At 45.3% G+C, this 19034-nt stretch overlaps 1 protein-coding gene across 4 annotated transcripts in view; it reads right to left on the bottom strand.

Moving 5' to 3' along the window:
- ANXA13 (annexin A13) overlaps positions 1 to 19034 on the bottom strand; it is a 50215-nt gene that overhangs the window by 2585 nt on the left and 28596 nt on the right. For 3 of the 4 annotated variants that reach the window (XM_049092700.1, XM_049092702.1, XM_049092701.1), the window contains 9 exons: positions 17313 to 17407; positions 13975 to 14145; positions 11260 to 11293; positions 11075 to 11154; positions 10490 to 10558; positions 9943 to 10044; positions 5321 to 5396; positions 1702 to 1814; positions 1448 to 1489 (listed from right to left, as the gene is read on the bottom strand). In XM_049092700.1, coding sequence (XP_048948657.1) covers positions 1463 to 1489; positions 1702 to 1814; positions 5321 to 5396; positions 9943 to 10044; positions 10490 to 10558; positions 11075 to 11154; positions 11260 to 11293; positions 13975 to 14145; positions 17313 to 17407 — 767 coding nt within the window. In that variant the 3' untranslated portion in view covers positions 1448 to 1462. Of the gene's footprint in view, positions 1 to 1447; positions 1490 to 1701; positions 1815 to 5320; positions 5397 to 9942; positions 10045 to 10489; positions 10559 to 11074; positions 11155 to 11259; positions 11294 to 13974; positions 14146 to 17312; positions 17408 to 19034 lie in introns of those variants that run through there. The other variant, XM_025451059.3, reaches the window with a different exon arrangement.

The raw sequence follows: 19034 nt of genomic DNA on the forward strand, positions 1-19034 counted from the left end.
TGGGGCTCCCTTCTAGTACCAAGTGGTTTTAGGGGATTAGGGGATCCAGCCAATACATCTCACTGAGCCTGAAGCATTCTGAGTGAATGGTCCACATGTGGAGATGACCCAGGACATGTGGCCAATCCTAAGATGGGACAGCGCATCTTGGAATGTACACTCCATGGCTCACGTTGGAGTGAACACAGAGCCCTGGTGAACCCTCCAGAGTGATCCAATCCCCTGGGGTCTTTCAGAATTCCCCGTCCTGCTCCATCTTGCTCCTGCTTCCTTGAGCCTCAGGATCTCCTGAGACTTTGGTGGGGGTGTGGGGGTGGTGAGTTACTAAGGCACAGAGAGACAGAGACTGCAGAGATCTGGGGAGACAGGGGAGGACAAAGAGAGAACTCAGGAGAGTGGCAGAGAGACTGTGGAAGGGAAGGAGGTGGGAGCAAGAGAAATGGGCTGGAAGGGAGAAGAAAACTGAATAGTGGAGGAGGAGGAGAAATTCCAAGAATAGGCATAAAAACGAAAGAATGACGTTGTTGCTAAATTATATTTTAAAGCAGTGTCAGATGTTAAATATTATTTGTCGAAGGCCTTGGGACAGGACTGGGGTTGGGATTGTCCCCTTCGATTAACAATTTTTTGAAGGAAGATGTCTGTGATCTTTCAAGTGCTTCATTCTGCAAGTCTTCTCCTACTATGGATGAAATGCCACTTCCCCTAAATCTTGTCCCTCCTTCTCTCTGGGGCCCCTTGTTCCAAAGAATCTGCCCTGAATCTTGACAGGTGCTCCCAAGCTTTGGGCTACTCAGCTCCCTCTTTCTTATACTTGGGCATCCCAAAGAAGGGTGACATTGCTGCTCCCAACAGGGCAAAAGTGCATTAGAGGGCAAAAAGAACTTTAATCTTTTTATGTGAAAGTACATATATAAATATACACACACATGTATATATAGAACATAGCAGAATAAAGGAGGACACGTGATGGAATGAGCATGGGGTGTTCTATGCAACTGATGAATCACTAAACTATCTCTGAAATGAAATAATGCACTGTATGTTAATTAATTGAATTTAAATTTTAAAAAGAACCTAACAGAATATATATATTTACAGGACACAATATATACATACAGAACATAATGGAATATGCATATAGGGAGCATAAACAGACATAATAGTGTATCTGTGGTGGTAATGTTTTGGGGGGAATGGTGATTAGGGAAAAAACTGGGTCCCAAGAGGCCCCTTAGCAGGATGATTGGTAATTAAAAAAAAAAAAAAGGTTCAGAAATATTGTCCTGTACTGATACGCGTCTTGTGCAAAACTGGGCTTCCGTGGTGTGTTCAACTGCAGGCCCAGCCGGGGAGCTAGGCAGTCACTGGCTCATCGTCCCCTGCTGGGTGGCCTCATCAGCTGTCAACCTTCCAGTGTCTCTGCTCTGTCCTCCTTAAAATGGGGCCGAGCGTGGTGGCACTACCCAGAAAGGCCCGGCCAGGTCCCCTATGTGCAGGCCAGAAGAGAAGCAACTATCATTCCTGTATTTTTATAAGAAGAAACAGGTTGCAGCATGGCACAGTGTCTTCCACAAAGTCTGAGAAGGCAAGGGCTGTCTCTCTGTCTTACTTTTCCTGTAAATGGGAGCTTAAGAAAAACTATTTGTGGATGACATCAGCAGTGGCCAAAGGAGAAGGGGCAGCCGGCGGCCGTCTTACCTCGGCCCTGGTCACGATGATGTGAATTAGCGTCTCCTCATCGGTGCCCGTGCCCTTCATGGACTTGTACAGACGGTCGGCGAAATAGCCCTCCTGGTCCCGGGCACACCTCACTGGGCGGACAGGGGACAAAAGGAGGTGAGGCTCGAACCGGTCGTGGCCCGGGGAGGCCCTCCGATGGGGCCGAGCTGGCCCGGGGTGTCCCCTTGCCACCCTTGAGCTGACTCAGGCATGAGATAGAGCTTTGCAGGGTGCAGATTCACCCTCTGATGGGATCTAGAAGGTTCCCTTGGGTCAGGGCACCTGGGCTCTTCAACCAAGGACTGTCTAAACCCCTTCAGCGTACCCCCTGCTGGTCCCTGGAGACCCATGGGGGGAGGAGGAAGGCTGTGGCCTCCCTCAGGCTTTCCCTGCCAACTTCGTGATTCTTAGGGGCCAAAGCAACATGTCTTGTCTAAATGAACTCTCTGATGCTGGCTTTGGGGGTTCAGGGGGGGACCCACAGATTGGCAGGCCACTCTGCCAGAATAAAGCTTCAGAATCTTGAAGACTCACTCTGCTGGACTGCGGCCTGCTTTCCTGCGCTTAACAACCTTTCCTTCCTTTGTTTTTCCTCACTGGCTTTGCTCTGTGAGTCTCATCTCGGAACCTTTTCCAAGTGCTCCACATTCTCTTTTAGCTCTGGATCTGGGATGCGGCGCGATGGAATGTTCGATGGTGTCCTCGGACCACCTTCCTATGCTCCTGCTAGGGTCCTCTCCTTGCTTTGATCTAATCCACAAACTAGTGAGGCATAGCTTGGACTCGCCAGTCAGGCCAGAGAGTGCGTCTCTACTCCTGGGGAATAATCATCTTTCCTCTCCCCGCCTCCCAAGGCTGGGGCACGATATGCCCATGGTGACAAATGCTTTGGGGGGAATGAACCATTTACTCTTTAGGTGTTGACATTTACCTAGGACACTTAACGTTTTTGATGCTGTGTGATTCGTAACGAGTAATACGCTCAGTGTAAGTGTGGAACGTGCACCTTTCATACGTCCTGTGATGGGAAATTTTGTTTTCTAGGCAATTGCCTACACGATTGATTCTTACTTATGAGCATTGGGGAGGAACAGGGTTAGGGAAGCACTGTCTAGGCTGGGGAGGAGGGGGTCTGTTTCTTTCTTTTATAGGCCGTGTGGAATCCGCCAAAGTCTCCGTGGAAAAGAAAAGCCCAGGCCCAGGTGTCAGATCTCTTTATCCCAAGAACAATCCAAAAGCTGTTGGATATATATATATTACAAATTGACATTGGAAGAAAGGTGAAATTTTTCCCTTTAGTAAGTAGTCTTAATTGTATTTAATCCGATACATTTCATTTTTCTCCTCTATAGGTAGGATGTAGAGCCATAGGCTGTGAAATGTCAAAAAATTTTGGTGGTGGTTGTGGGGAGAACCTGTCAATTTGGGGAATAGCATACTTGAGACTCAGTTAAGAACTCCCCTCAGTGCAGGACTTGTTGATGTGGAAATGATTGTCTGCCTCATGTCAGCCTTCAGAGGTGTCTTCTCCCCTGACATTCCTTCTTTTTGATATTCTAGAAGAGAATCCTCAACTTTTCTATTGTGTACAATCCATGCCTGGTGAATAACATCTGTTGTAGCGGCAGCAGGAATCCCTCAAGAGTTTGGGTGAGGGTAGCCAGGGGCAATGTGGGGATGAAGCTGTGGCACGTGGAAGGCAGGGGAGCCAGCCACTGTGAGGAGAAGACCATCCCTTGGGGGAGCTTGTGAAAGTGTGGCTTCCGGGCTCCATTCTTGGAGATCCTAATAGGTAACCTGGAATGGGGCCCGAAACTGCATTTTCACGTGCCTCTGCATGGATGATTCTGATGCATGTGGTGGGGGGAGCTCGCTGGAGGAGTGCTGCCCCACAGGCCGCAACAGGTGGAGTCATTTGGTCTCAAATTTAGCTATAAACGGGCATCTTTATGAGTCAGGTATGAGTAGGGGTGGGAGGGTCTAGAAAATACAGCTGAAGTCATGCTCTATGATTTGTGTGGTTTATACTGGAGGTTATTCTAATCACTTTTAAGTTTGCTACCACTGGGGTACACCGAAGTCCTGCATTTCATGGTCCTCGTCTCCAGGGGTGTGACTCTTTCTTGCCCTGTGCCCTCTTCCCTCCGGTGGTTTTTATCTTTATCATAACCGAATCTGTTGATTTGTGTGTATCTACCATGGACTTTAAGCTTCTTAAGAGCAGGAACTGGACCTTTTTACCTCTGATCCCCACACCTAGCACGATCCCCAGCCTGGGTAGGGCCAACTAAATGTTAGAGAATTGAACAGCTTTATTACTATTAATAATATTAATAGTGGTTTATTGCCATTAATGATTAATAGTAATGAAGATTAATATAATCCTGTGACTGCATTCTGGTATTTTCCTGATTCTCTGTGAGGCAAGCACAGAAAGGATTCGGAACCTCTGAGTCAGGCTGTTAGTGGTTCTCTCCATCTACTTAAGAGATTCCTCTTTTGAGCCCTAAGGACAGTCATCCATGTGTGTTCAGTGTGGGTCAGGAGTGACACTAAGAATGTTTAGGCTTCTGTACATCACAGTAGAGGTCCTGCTAATTTGAATGCAAAATGAGTATGGATGAAAAAAATCAATTGCTGACATTGTTCAAAAAAATTTTTTAGCACCCTCCCCAACACACACACACACACACACACACACACACACACACACACACAATTTGGCGGATTGAGCACATTTTTTAACTTCCAGGACTGTTTTTTCAGTTCTTTCTCTTCTGGGGAATCTGTCTTTCCATTTCTTGTGCTATTTGGGTTGGTGCCCTCAACTCCTTGCCATACAAGCGTGGACAATGGACAATGCCTTCATTCCAGGGCTTGTGGAAAGGAAGGAGGAGCCTGCCAGATACAGCACCATGCCCATCTTTCTGCTATTTCCTGCCTACGGCAACCCCTGGAGAGAAGGTCGTGGTGTTTGCTTGGCACAGGGAAGATCTGGTCTCCCTCCGCACTCTTTCTAAAGAGACCTCATTCATTCTAAATGTTGAATGGAACCAAATGGAAAAGAACACATGTGCAAAAACTTGTTTGTGGATTGGAAACCTGGCTGAACCACATATTACTCTTTGAGACCAGACAATGGTCCCAGGATATTGGGATACTCTTGAGGACCTACCATCTTAAAGGGACTGTCCCGGATGCCGTGGTGCATTTCCCCAGATGCCCTCTTCAGGACCGAGACTACCCATTCCAACTCTTGCCTACTGGCTGCCCACAGCTGAGTCCTTTCCCAGGAATGGCCCTCCAAGGAGTTGCCTTACCCCAGGTTGCAAATGCTCCTGGGACACAGCTGGTGTCCACTGGGTTGCTTGGTGTGGGGCACAAGGACCTGGTTCCATTGCCTCCCTGCTCAAGAGCTCTGTGAAAGACCAGCAAAGCTCCCACTATAGTGGCATCATGCTCACTCTCTCCCTTACCCAATGCTGCTTATTTGTGTTATTCCCAAACTATTCCCTAAAATCTTCGCACACGCAAACCTCTGATTCCAAGTCTGGTTGCAGGGAGCCTGACCTAAGGGACTCTCCCAGGTTTACTTTACCGAGAGTTAAGTAGGCCTTCTGCAGGTCTCCTGATGTTTCTGCTTCAATGGCCTCCTCGATGTCTTTATCGATGAGCTGGAGAGACAACCAAAGGCCGGCCGTTATTCCAGGTTCTGCTTTTGACTTTGGTACTCTTGAGGTCAGTTCTCTACAAAAAGAACTCTTCCAGGTTTGGTCATGCGGCTTTAAGGAACGAACCTATCCTGCCCCGTGCCTTACATGGCCAGGGATGGTTGCCTCTCATGGCTGATGACTTTTAACCTCTAAGGGGTCAGACAAGACCCCAGTGAGGACCAATCCCTTGGCCTTTTTGCTTATCTGTAAAATTGGGAGTGGAAGAAACAATGAATCTACACCGTAACAATAATTCATTACATCTATATAATAGTTTAGTTTCCAGTGTGTTTTTAAAATTCTTTTCACTTCCAACTTTCTAGGAGGCTGTGGTTGTAATCATCTTACCTGTACTTTTCTCATCCCCCGTGTCCTGGGACTGGGGACTCAGCACCTCCCCACAGTTTGCGTGAAATAAGAAGTAGAGGGTGTGAAGTTCATGATAAGGACCTGGTCTTATGTTCCTGATAGAATGGGGCTGCTTGGACTGGAAGCCAGAGGGCTGACTACGTCAAAATGCCACTTTCCTTTGCTCGGGGGCGATTCCAAATGATCCTATATTCACCACCAGCTCACATATGACTCTGCACAGCATTACACATTAGGTTTCTTTCCAAATATTTACAGAAGCTAAAGTTCAGAGTGGATGGTGACTGTTTAATGCCAGTCCCGCCTAGGCCAAATGCAGGGCAGGCAAATTAAGAAAAAGGATTGCTCTTTGTGGGGTTTGGGGAAATGCAGCTAAGCATTAGGAATACTAATACTTAATACTAAGCTTCTTTCTTAGAATTATTTTTTGAGGGTATGACACAATTGTTGTTCTATAAATAATTGGCCTTTGGGGACATACCAGTGGAGTGTTTGTAGTTTATTCTGAAAACATAAGTGAACAAAATATTCTTTGCAAAATGCAAGCACAATAGCTAGGGGTGGGGGGTGGGTTGAGATTTAATGAGGCTCTGTTGCTTGATTTCCTTGTCATGGTTTGACATCTAGGGGTCTTGGGTGGGTAATGGACCTAGACGATGACGGGGATTGGTGGGGGACGTTCAGTCCTGTCCCTTCCTTAGCTGTTCTCAGCTTCTCTTGGGTTTGATGTGGGAGCTGGTGTTTTGAAAGGGACTGGTCTCACTTTCCCACGAACAGGGTTCTTGTTCTGTAGACTGAGATTGCATTTCAAGAGGACATCTTGTTCACACAGGTCTGCGCTTACTAAAAAAATAATCCTCCCGTTAAACCGCTTTCTGTTTCTATTGTTAATGCTGGGCCAGAATAGTGCATTACATTCTCTGCAGAATCTCAGTGTGCAACAGATCAAAGCAGAAAAGCAGCTGTTCTGGGAGGTGGGAGAAGGGTTCTCTACCCCAGCCCTAGGCAGTATGGCCAGGCTTCTGCTTGCTTACTTGCTTTTTTTTTGGATTTTATTTATTTATTCATGAGAGACAGAGAGATATAGGCAGAGGGAGAAGCAGGCTCCCTGCAGGGAGCCCAATGCGGAACTTGATCCCCGGACCCCTGGATCATGACCTGAGCCAAAGGCAGATGCTCAACCACTGAGTCACCCAGGCGTCCCAGGCTCCTGCTTTCTATGAGTCTTTCCATCACACAACTTCAGGGGGCACTGTTCACATTGCCTCCTCTTCTCTACCTATCTCCTGCCCACACCCCCCTCCTGGTAGCTACTGAGGCACCTTAATGGAACAGGAATGGAAAACAATGGACTGGCCCAAGCTATCGTGAATCCCCTTTGCAAATGGCAAGCTTTTCACTTAAGTTACTGGAACACTTAATACTCAGGGGGCTCTTTAGACAGATCAGGTTTTCTGATCTTAGTACAAAAAACATTGCCGGGGTAGATTCCAGACAAGCCTCAAAGGCCTCTAGTTACCAGGTAGCACTGCCTGTAGGGAGATTATGAGAAGAATAGGGGAGACATTTCTCTCTTTTAAAACCGATTCACCCAAAGTGACAGCATTCCAACAGCAGAACCTAATGCCCTCTGGCTTTGGCCTCAGTGGTTACAGGGCTAAAGGCTCTGGAACAGGCCTAGGAACACCTAAAGTTAAGGGGAGCAATGGTGACAGGTGTACGCCCAGCCTGTGGGTATGCCTACCTACAATTTATATTGAGCTCCGTGTAGGGAACTTCCTTGAACTTTAGAGCTATGCAAGCCTTTTGTGTTTGGTCAACTTTGGACTGTTGATATTCTTGTGTAGTGTAGCAGAGCTGGGAAAGCTCTCTTGCTTGGCGAGGATTTCTGAGAGCGTCAGTAGTGAAGGCTCGGGCTTGGAGGGCAAATAAAGGGCAAACCCCTATGTTTTCATGCCAAAAATAAAAATTCAGCTCTGTGCCAGGACAACCTATGCCACATAATATACTCCTGTGATCTCATGCTAGCAGTTTATTGTTTTTAGTCAGAGACCCATGTGAAAACTCATAAGTTTTCATAAAACAGGGTCTAAAGATCAGGGTAAGCTCACAAAAATCAGTGATAAAGATCAAGACGAATGATGTTCTGGGAAAGTTTTTGGAATGATGAATAGGTAGTATTTTAGAGCTAGTTTCATGTAAAGAATCATTAAATCAACAAATCATCTTACTGTCTGTTTGAGCTTTATTTGATACTGTTGGTTCACGTAGGGAGACAACGGGCAGTCCTAGTGTTTAATGAGCACCTACTGTATACCAGGTACTAAGCACTTTACTTCTACGAACTCATTAATTAATTACTAACCCCATGAAGTAGGTACCATTATTTTCCCTCTCCCTTGAGGAGACTGAGGTGCAGAATCCTTAATAACTTGCCCAACGTCAAATGGCTAGAAGTCTAGAGCAGACCTTTTAAATTTTAACCTGCACCAGAATCACCTGGAAGATTCATTGAAAGCACATTGTAGGGCCCAAATTCCAGAGAATCTGATTCAGTAGGTTGAAGGTGGGAGCTGAGAATTCTCTCTCTCTCCTCTAAATAAGAGAATTCTCATTTTTAACGTTTTCAAGTGATACTGATGCTGCTGTTGTGGGATTAATTTTGAGAACAATTGACCTGGAGAGTATCCTTGCAGGCGGTCAGTAGTTCATGTACACACACACACACACACACACACACATATACACACTCACATGTATGTGTGTTACCATAGTAATCACCAATGGCAGCCATCCCCAGAAACTCCATCTACAGCCCCAGCCATGTGGGAAGAGGGTGTCTAGGTCATGGAGAAGTCTTCCAGCCCAGAGTCTACACAGTTCCAGGAGCAGAGGCCAAGGGAGTGCAGGGTCAGCTGGCTTTGATCATGACTCTGGGCACGATTTGAAAGCAGAGGGCCCTCAAGGCTTATATACAGTAATGATAAAATTCCTAAGCTTTATTGTCTTTTCATCTGCTGGCAACACATAGGAAACACTATTTTGAGTGAGGAGCAGCCAGCTCCAGGCGAGGTAGAGGCTGGGGCTGGGGAATCTTGCAGTGCTCATCCACTCTCTGCTACCGGCTTGCTGTGTGGTCCTGATAAGTTACAGATGGCGCCTTACTCATAACAGACTCGCCTTGTCCAGCACCAGTAGGTAACAATGGTTGCTCGGCCTACACACAGTATTGTTGGGAAATTGAAACGAGATACAGGGCACGGAAGTGCTTCGAATAGTTAAAAGCACTCTGCAAATATAAAATGGGAGACAACAAATCTGATACACTACAAAAGGCTTGCAATTCAAGACTGATTTCCAGGGAAGGACTCACCACTAAGTAAGTGCTTTGGGATAACGAACTCATCTTCTTGGCTTAAAATTATCATTAGATTAAAAAAACAATTGTATAAAAGCAGCTTATACATCTTTTCAGGAGTTTATCTGAGGCGTATGACATCTGTCGTGGGAGGGGTAGGCACTTCGTCAGCCCAACTGTAAACTGGAATAATAGTAGGAGAGAACATTTGTGTGCTTATCACATGCCAGGTGCTTTTCTGAAGCTTTTACATTTCTCTTACTCAGCTCCTGAAAGAATCCTAGGAGGGGGTGATGATAAGGATCATGGTCCCTGTTTTACAAATGAGGACAGAGAAGTTAGGTCACCCACCTGCCTGCGAGAGGACCAGAGTTTCAACCCAGATGCTGACTCTAAGGCTTTGCTCCACAACCTGACACTCCTCTGCTTTCCTAGCCCCTGTTGTAAAGCAGGATTTCCCAACTTTGGCACTGCAATTGGGGCTGGATAATTCTGTTGCGGGGTTTGTTGTGGTGCATTGTAGGATGTTTAGCAGCCTCCTTGGCCTTTACCTACTAGATGCTGTTAGCATTACCTCCCCAACACCCAAATGACAACCCCAAATGTTTCTGGACATTATCAAATATCAAAGGATATTTGATAGTGAGAGAAGCAAAATCACTTCTGATTAAGAACAACTGTGGTAAAAGACCCCCATTGTTCCCTATCCCTGATTTTGCCTTCTTTTAGAAATAAGCAGTTTTAGTGTGAACTCCCTTGCCCTAGTACTTGTTTACTTACAATTTGGTAAGCTTGAAAGGTAGCACGTAATTGCTTGTGGCTCCTCTTGGCCAGGACTTCATTGAAGGCAAGCTCATCGGTGCCCCAGCGGCCATCCCCTGCCTTGTGGGCCAAATGCAAACATTTTGAAAAAAGCCTGTTGCAGAAAGACTGAATATACTATTCTGTGACCAGGCCTCACTTACAGGAAGTTATAAAATATGCACCAAGTAGTCATGTTATAAGATATGCCCTGAATAGTCATATTCAAAGTGATCGACCAAGCACTTAAGGCTTCTACCCGCAAGTAAACTGCACATATTTACTTATATTATTTATGCCCTTCCTTGCTCCAAAATGGATCTGAAGTGGTAAACTCTAGAGTGCACGAGTAGGAACAACTCTTATAGGCTCACAAAGACCGTGTATGTGAAAAGTATTTTAAAGATCATGCTTATTTCTCAAGTAACTCCCATTTTTCATGAAATAAAAATTTGTTGAAAATAGGGCTAATAAATTTTTTAAAAAGGAAAAGAACTCGCTGAGACTGGCACGTCTGCACACTTACATCGTACAGATCTTTGGCATCCTGACCAGCTAGATCTTTGTCCACGTCATCTCCTTCATCACGATTAGCCTAGAAAAATTGACATTGTTATTAACCTGAGTTCCTGCTCCACAGCGGAAAACAAAAAGAGAAAGTCCTGGAAAGCTGGGGGTGATTTCAGAGGGGTGGGAGGAGATGGAGCCCGGCAAAGCTGCAATGCTGCTCTTTGCTGCCATCTTTAGGGCACATCTGATACAAAGAGTAGCTTCTGAGGCAACACTGTTTTCTTTCTTGTAGAAACCAGGGTCACTCACAAACCTTAGGGGCCTTAAAGCAGGATGAAGAACCCTGAGACTTGGTCATGGAAAGGCCTGGAGTCTAACCTAAGCGCTTTGTGGCAGGCAGGATTCCAAGATGACCCCGAGCAGCCCAGCCCCTGAATGACCCCCTTCCTGAGTGTGGGTGAGACCTGCGAATATAAGCTTTCACCCTCCCACCCATGATTGTGTTGTGTTAATATACAAAGGATATTTCACAGACATAATTAAGGCCTGTAATTAGTTGATTGATCAAAAGAGATATTCCCCTTGCTAGGCCTGATCTTACCTGTAGCAGGGACACCAGAATTGCTTTTAGGTTTCCACTTGTATCAGCTTTGACATCTGATTCAAGGCTCCTGTCAAATACTTGAGAAGAAGAAAAAGAGAGAGAAGAAAGCAGATGACTTCATTTCCCAGAGGTATTTGGAAAGGAACATTCTTTATCCAAAGTCAGAACAAAAGGTCACTTACACCTTTGGTAGGCTTCCTTAATGGCCATGATCTCCTAGGAAGGGTGATAAAAGAAAAATCAATACTCCAAGGTGGGGTTAATCAGTAGGAGACACAGAGACACACAGAGGGAAGTGGCCGGAGCCTGTCTCTGGATGCAGGATGCCTCCCTGACTTCCTCCAGAGAGGGCTACCCCGTGGCTCAGGGCCTAGCTCTGGGGTGGGTCCCTGGAGGTGTGAAACAGCCCCCCTCGTGCAAATGCTCCAAACCACACATGAGTTACCACATGTATACACTCTCCTTAGTTCAAAGCAAAGCTCCGACAGCTAAGCTAACATTGCACTACCTCCCTCACCCCATCTCACATCCCCCCTCACCCCATCTCACATCCCCCATCCCCCCTCAGGTGGCCAGTGTCACAACTTCAGTGGGGACCTTCCCAGGTATTTGTCTTCGCATTTGTATACAGATAGACGTGCTACTGAAAATCTATGGAGTTGCTTTGGGAATGTGTTTGAAAAGTGGAATACTGTGTATGTTGTTCTTTGACTTAACTGTTTTCACTCACTAATATGTCTTGGAGATCCAGCTTTGCTGATACCTAGCCGCCTAGGGTTTTTTAAGTGGACACAAAATGTTCCACTCCACAGTAAGCCACAGTTTATTTAGCCAGCCTCCCTGATGGATGGACATGTAGGTTGTTTCCAATTTTTCTCTATATGAAACAAAGCTTCATTCAGTAAACAATGTGCTGCGCGCAGGAGGGCAAGCTTCTCTCTCAATTGTGTGCTGGGAAGAAGTGCTTTGTATTTCAAGGACTCATGCTACCTAGCCTCATCAGGAGCTGCCTCAATTTACCTTTAAACCAGCAGTGTCTAAGAGCAGGTGTTTCCCCAGAGCTTCCCTGGCAAGATGTTTAAGAGAGTCAGCGGGCAGGCCAGGGAGCAGGTAGGGGGGCAGTGAAAGATGAGGAGCCCGGGAGGCAAGGGGACCTAGGAGCTGGTGGGGGCTGACCACTCGTTCCCATGCATCTCCTCCTGTTCTCCTCCTTCCAACCTGCCGCCAGGATCTGCCTGAACCTGAGACCTGCTCTCTTCCTACTTTTCTTCCCTTTACTATTAGATCTATTTGATTAGGGGGAAACAAAAGAGCTTGTCTGTTGTTTGAGAGCAGGGCTTGAAGGAAACTAGACCAAGGGGGGAAACCACATGTGGTCAAGTAAGATTAGAAAAATAATAATCGGAACCTTCTTGCCCAGGCAGGCTACCGATTGCCCCAATACTAGACGTCTCCTGGCGGGACTGCAGTGTTTCCAGAAGGTGGGAGATGTTGAGTAAGAACACTGACCCTTCCCTAAGGCTGGGCCCTGAATGGAAACTCCTTGAAATGAGGGGTTTGATGATCTTGTGCAAAAAAGAGAAGTCCAGGCATGCTTAGGAAAAGGGCTTTGGGGTTTAAGCTGTAGCTTGGAGCATGGTGGCGCTTTAAGAAACATGCTGGAGGGGCACCTCAGTGGCTCAGTGGTTGAGCATCTGCCTTTGGCTCAGGGCATGATCCTGGGGTCCTGGGATCAAGTCCCCCATCAGGCTCCCCGCATGGAGCCTGCTTCTCTCTCTGCCTATGACTCTCCCTCTCTCTCTCTCTGTGTCTCTCATGAACAAATAAATAAAACCTTGAAAGAAAGAAAGAAAGAAAGAAAGAAAGAAAGAAAGAAAAAAAGAAAGAAAGAAAGAAAGAAAAAAGAAAGAAAGAAAGAAAAAAGAAAGAAAGAAAGAAAGAAAGAAAGAAAGAAAGAAAGAAAGAAAGAAAGACAGACGCTGGATAGCACAAGCTGAGCAGAAGGAGTCAACCCAGAGTCGTCTGTTCTCAAGGCTTTTAAAATAGCATTTTAGCATCAAAGCTCTGTTGAAGCTTTTCCTTGCTGTCTGCTCCAAACACTACTTCTGTTTCCTACCTGGAGGCTCAAGAATGTTGGGACTCTGGCATTTTCCCTGCTGGACTTCCCATTCTACAGGACAAGCGGTTGTGGAAGAGAGAAGGGGTCTCCCAATAATGATTTGCAGACCCACTCTACTCTCGATGGATCCCTTGGGCCTCATGACTTCTGGACCCAAAGACGAATGGGCTTCTACTAAGGCCTTAACAAAGGCTCTTTTCAGCTCCTGAAATGGCAGCATGTGCCCCAGGGAACAAGGGGAGAAGTCTGCTGAGAGAAGCAGATGGAAACCTCCAGGAAGGTGCTGGCAGCCACCGGGGGAGTCACTGGGATCCCCTCTGCACCACCTGTCTCCAGGCCTCTTTGCAGTCCTTTTTGTACTCTGTGCTAGATGACAGCCACGGACAAGGCAGCTGCACAAACATGCTTAGACCACTTATTGCATTACTCGTGCCAGAAGACCTGCAAAGTCAGGCGGGCAAGAGGAAAGTAGGATCTTGCCTCCTGCATATAAAACTATGCATTCCTTTTGGAGAAACAAAAGCGGCTTTGACACAGCTTTTCTGGAGGGATCTACTCTGTCAAGCCAGAGGCAACAGCACCAAGATTGACAGCCAGGAGATTTGGAGAAGGATCCCAATCTTGGCACGGGCCAAGTAGACACAGTTCTGGCCAGATGCTTGCTTATCCCATGAGTGGAATGCAGGGAGTAGCTTTCCTTCTGGCTGCTGCAACTCTGTCTGATGGGCATGTGGGTGCTCCCTCAAGGGCTGGGGCTGAGGGCTTGGCTGGAACTAACCTTATTGGTTCTCGTACACAAGATCTCGATGAGCACTGCCTCATCTGTGCCCAGACCTTTCATGGCCTTTTGCAGCTGCCGGGCATCGTACTCGCTGGGGCGGTCCAGTAGGGCCAAGGCTGTCTTCTCGAAGTTCCCACTCAGGTCACTCTTGAACACCTCCTCCAGGTCCTGTAGGAAGATGGCAAGAGCCCTGACTGGGGAATGGCCCAAAGCAGAGGGACAAGTGTTGCTCTCTCTATTGCTTGGCCTTAGGGTCAACAGGAAAACTGCCACGGATACAGTGGGGGAGAGAGCTCTACTGGCATGAGTGACCTGCTCTGGAGGACGCTGGAAGTAAGTCACCTTCCTATCCATCTTCTCCCGGAACTGGCAGAGAGGCAGAGAAGATCCCTTACTCAGGGTGGGAGACCCCGAAGATGAATCACAACAACAACCAGCCTTTGCTGGACATTTTGGGATTCAGAGGGCCCTCTCACTGATCTTCAGAAGAGTCCTGGCAGGAGATGTATTGGCATCATTCCCGTTTACTGACCTCAAAAAAATGAAGGGCTTGCCCCCCAGCCCCAACCCTTGCTCAACTAGAAAGGACCGATTATCTCTAGAGGGATCAGATAATTTGTCTTCAAAATGGGAATGGTTTTGAGAGTGAAAGGGGCAATGATAAAGTAGCAATCATTGCAGGGGCATAGCAGGAGTAAAAGGGGATCACCCTGGGCATGTCAGAGGTACAGCCACTTTGGTTAACTTGTTAAATCTGGAAAGGAACATACGTAGGAAAGCACTCAGGTAGGCAGAAGGAAGGAAGGACATGAAATGACTGTTTTTAGCAAGTGTCCATCATCATGGATGTTTTCTGGCAAGTGCTGTCTTATTAGAGGCAAACTGCCTGCCATACCTGTGTCTCTCTGACATGGGTTAATGATGAATGGGACATGAAGTGATGTTCAGTCTAACTAGAGTTGCCAACACCCCCAACTTCAGTGAAGGAGCTCAGAGCAAGACCTTCATGTACAGCCGGCCCCGTGTGGGTCAGACCACAGGACCCCGGAGCAGCTAGCATCTGAAGGACCCAAATTACAGCATGGAGTTGTTCTGGCCACTCAGCAATGCTGCATGATGGCTAATGACATGGTCACAGCAGCCGTGTGACTTTGGAAATGTACTTTCACCAGCTGTCAGTTTCCTTCTCTGAAAAATGGGAAGATAATAAGATTCATCTCTTAGGGTTTTGGGGAGAGAAAGCTGAGAAACAATCTGTTTCAAGTCCAAGCACAGTGCCTGGGACACTTAAATGTTTAATTAATGAGTATTATTATTATTATTATTATTATTATTTCACAACAAGAGGAACCTTCTAAGAGGCTAATCCATGTTACTCACATGAACCTCTGAGCTCTAAGCCTGGGAGAAAAACCTCAGAGATTTTGCCTTATGAGGGGGATCTGCAGTCTTATGTGGGGACCGTGGTATTACTGCCTCTGTCTTAAGGCAGTTACCCCATCTAGTGCTGCAATCATTACAGGGACATGAGAGGAATAAATGGGGCCCTTTGCTGAGCACTCTACAGTGTGGATCCACCCAAATATTGGTCATGTCTCTTCAGGTCAGATGAACATTATATAGAACTGCAGAGAAGTCCCAGCTGTCTACTCTTATAAGCCACAGGCATGAAAACAAATCCTTGTATGTTTACATTCTGCTTGGACACAGAAGCTGGCTCAGTATGTCTCAGCTCTAATCCTGGTTTTCTTGCTCACTAGTTGTGTCACCTTGGGATGTGTGTTCTCTTTGGAGCTCAGTTGACATGGGGACTTGGATTTTTCCCCTGCCAACATCTCCATGCTTCAGATGTTGATTCCAGATCACCTCCTTGGCAGTCTCAGCTATCTGAGACAGGTGTGAACAGGTGTGTAAGCAAAGATTGGCAGGCTGTTGGTATTGTGGTTTGATGCTAGAGCATGCCCACTTTCCTATTAGCAGAGCTCCTAAGTCCCCACCTCAAGATCAGTTACTCTGCTTTACATTCAAGCTTAAGAAGCCTGATCTGACTTTCCACATTGGTAGAGTGGGGGATAGACATGGCACTTGAGAGGCTGTTATACTTAGGCACGCTGACAACGATAAAAGTTCAATGTCATTCAATTCAGTTCCCTGCAGCTGAACTGAAGAGTCACTTATTTTCATCAATGTCATCAAGGAATGACATTGGCAAGCCCGATTGTGAGGAGAGAAGCAGAAAAACTATAAAAGCACAGCCAGGTAGGCCAGGTAGTGTGGAAATAAATAGCTCCTCTTCATGGCAATGTGTTCTTCAGAAGTGGATGCTGCCCTTGGAGTTAAAAGACTGGGATTGGATGTTGGTTCTTTTGCTTATTAGGTGAGTAATTTTGCGTGAGCTTCAGGTCATACAGAGGAGCCCCAGGTTTCCTCTCTATAAAATGGAAATAGCCATACCTAGGAGTGCGTCCCTTTACTGATATGTATGCCATCAGCCATCAGCTTGATTCTCCCAAAAGCTGGGAAGTAAGCCAAATGACCATTTTCATTCTGTGTCTGAGGACACCAGGGCCTAAAGAGATTGTTGCCTGCCCAGTGTCAAATAAATAAGAAAACCCATCTCTGTATCTATTTCTGCATAGTGATCGATACTGTAAAGGTCTTATAAATATGGATTTAAAAACAGCCTAATGATTAATATTCGGTTTGCATGCTAATAATTCTAATGACATTAAGAAAAGGTTAAATTGTGTTCATCATAAATCAATAAAGAAAATAGAAAGCCTAATGCATACTTATAGATTTCTATATATAACACCATCAACAACAACAAAAAGAAGGAAAGAAAAGACACAGAAAGAAAGAAAACAAGTATTCATGCTTAATGAAATGGAAGTTTGTGTTTTGTTTGTGTTTTTTCTTTTTAGTTTTCTGTCAAAACACTTATGAAGAATGTATCATTCTTGAAGGTCAGTGTATAGATGAAGAATTCTTGTATGAAGATCCACCTGTGAAAACTGGTTCTCAAGTCACTGGCCTACCAGTAGGTTAATATGTAGAATTAGACCAAAGGAGTAGAAAAATGGCAGAGGGATTAATTAGAAAAAGGAAGTCAATTTTCAAGAGGAGTTAAGGAATATTGATTTTATAGGCTATTAAGTTAACAAGGCAATTTCAGTTTCTCTGTGATCAATTAAAATTGTCAAGAATAGTTTCATCTTGTTTTCTCTGGAGCTAACTCAGTAAAGCTTTAAAGATATTCTCCGCTGCCTTGGGAATGTAGAGAAAGCAGAGACCGCCTTGGCCAAGGCTGTGCTTGCAAGAACCCTTGGAATCACCTTGCCATACGTTGCCTTGTACTTCTGCTTGATTTGTTGCCTCTCATCTGAAGTCCTGCTTGATAAGATCTCAATGATGGCTGCTTCATCAGTTCCTAAAGTGCAAGAGAAAGAAACAAGGTCAAGAGTGAATAAGAAAGAAGATGGAGGTTGATTTTCATCAATTCTCAGGAAGCTAGGGCAGTGGTCAGAGGCTTTGGGGGAACCTAGATGGACCCTTTAGCTTTAAAGTCTTGTGGAGAAGTATATTCTCATTCACTTGACAAATATCCATGAAGGCTTCACATTGCCTGAAGCAAAGTACTGGGCATTGTGGCAGAAAGAGGAATGAGTACAGCCTTAATTTCATTCCTAGGTCTATACTCAGGAGAGATGAAAACAAATGTCCACATAAAGCTTGCACACAAATGTTCATTGCTGCACCATTCATGATAGCTAAAAGGTGGAAACATCCTGAATGTCCGTCAACGGACAAATGGATGAACAAATGAGGTATATCCATACAATAGAGTATTATGTGACCAGAAAAAGAATGAAGTACTTTTACATGCTACAATTTGAATGAACCTTGGAACATCATGCTAAGTGAAAGAAGCCAGTCACAGAAGACCACATATTATAATTACTCCATTCCTGTGAAAGTGTAGGATAGGGAAATCTATAGAGTAGAAAAGTAGTGTGTGGGGATGGTGTGGGTAGGGGAGTAATAGCTAAAGAGTAGGAGGTTTCTTTCTGAGCTGATGGAAGTGTTCCAAATTGACTGTGGCGATGCTTTCATGTATCTGTGGATATATTAAAAACCATTGAATTGTACACTTTAAATGGGTGACTTATATGTTATGTGAATTTATACCTCAATAAAATGGAAAATCTAAAAAAAAAAAAAAAGTATAGTCTGTTCATTGGCCTCCAGGTACTTAAAACTGGGTGGAAGAGATTAAAATAGAAGCCCAAATTGCTACAAGCCCACCCATAAACTTGCCAATCTCAAGAGAGAAGTCCTAATAGGGACCATGATGGCCGTTTGCCTTGTTAAACTCCTATTATGCCTTTAAATGACATTCTTTCTAAAAAAATTTTTCCCCCCATCCTCAAAGTAATACATGCTCCTTGTAGGCAATTTGGTCAGTACCAGAAGCCATAATGAATAAGAAAGAAGAGGGGAATATCCTTTTTAGAATATCCTTTAGAATATCCACAGAGACAGGATTGGAAAGATGATCCATGTGTAGCAGGTGTGGGAATGAGAAAGACTAAACAGCAAACTCTGATTTAGACTCTCCAGCCCAAGGGACGCCTGGGCAGTGCAGTGGTTGAGCATCTGCCTTCGGCTCAGGTCGTGATCCCAGGATCCTGGGTTCAAGTCCCACATTGGGCTCCCCAGAGGGAGCCTTCTTCTCCCTATGTCTCTGCCTCTCTCTGTGTGTCTTTCATCCATAATCAAATAAAATCTTAAAAAAAAAAAAAAAGATTCTTCAGCCTAGATTCAAATCGACTTATCAACTGTATGATATATATGTCATATATATATATATATATATATATATATATATATATATAGGCACACATACAACACTGACTCTTGAATAATACAGGGGCTAGGGGTACCAATTCCCCTCGCAATAGAAAATTCATGTGTAACTTATGAATCCCCCCAAATTAAGGACTTAAGTAATAGTCTACTATTGACCAGAAGCCCTACTGATAACATCAACAGTCAAC

The sequence above is a fragment of the Canis lupus genome, chromosome 13 (assembly GCF_003254725.2).
Source record: "Canis lupus dingo isolate Sandy chromosome 13, ASM325472v2, whole genome shotgun sequence".
In the NCBI taxonomy this organism is placed as follows: domain Eukaryota; kingdom Metazoa; phylum Chordata; class Mammalia; order Carnivora; family Canidae; genus Canis; species Canis lupus.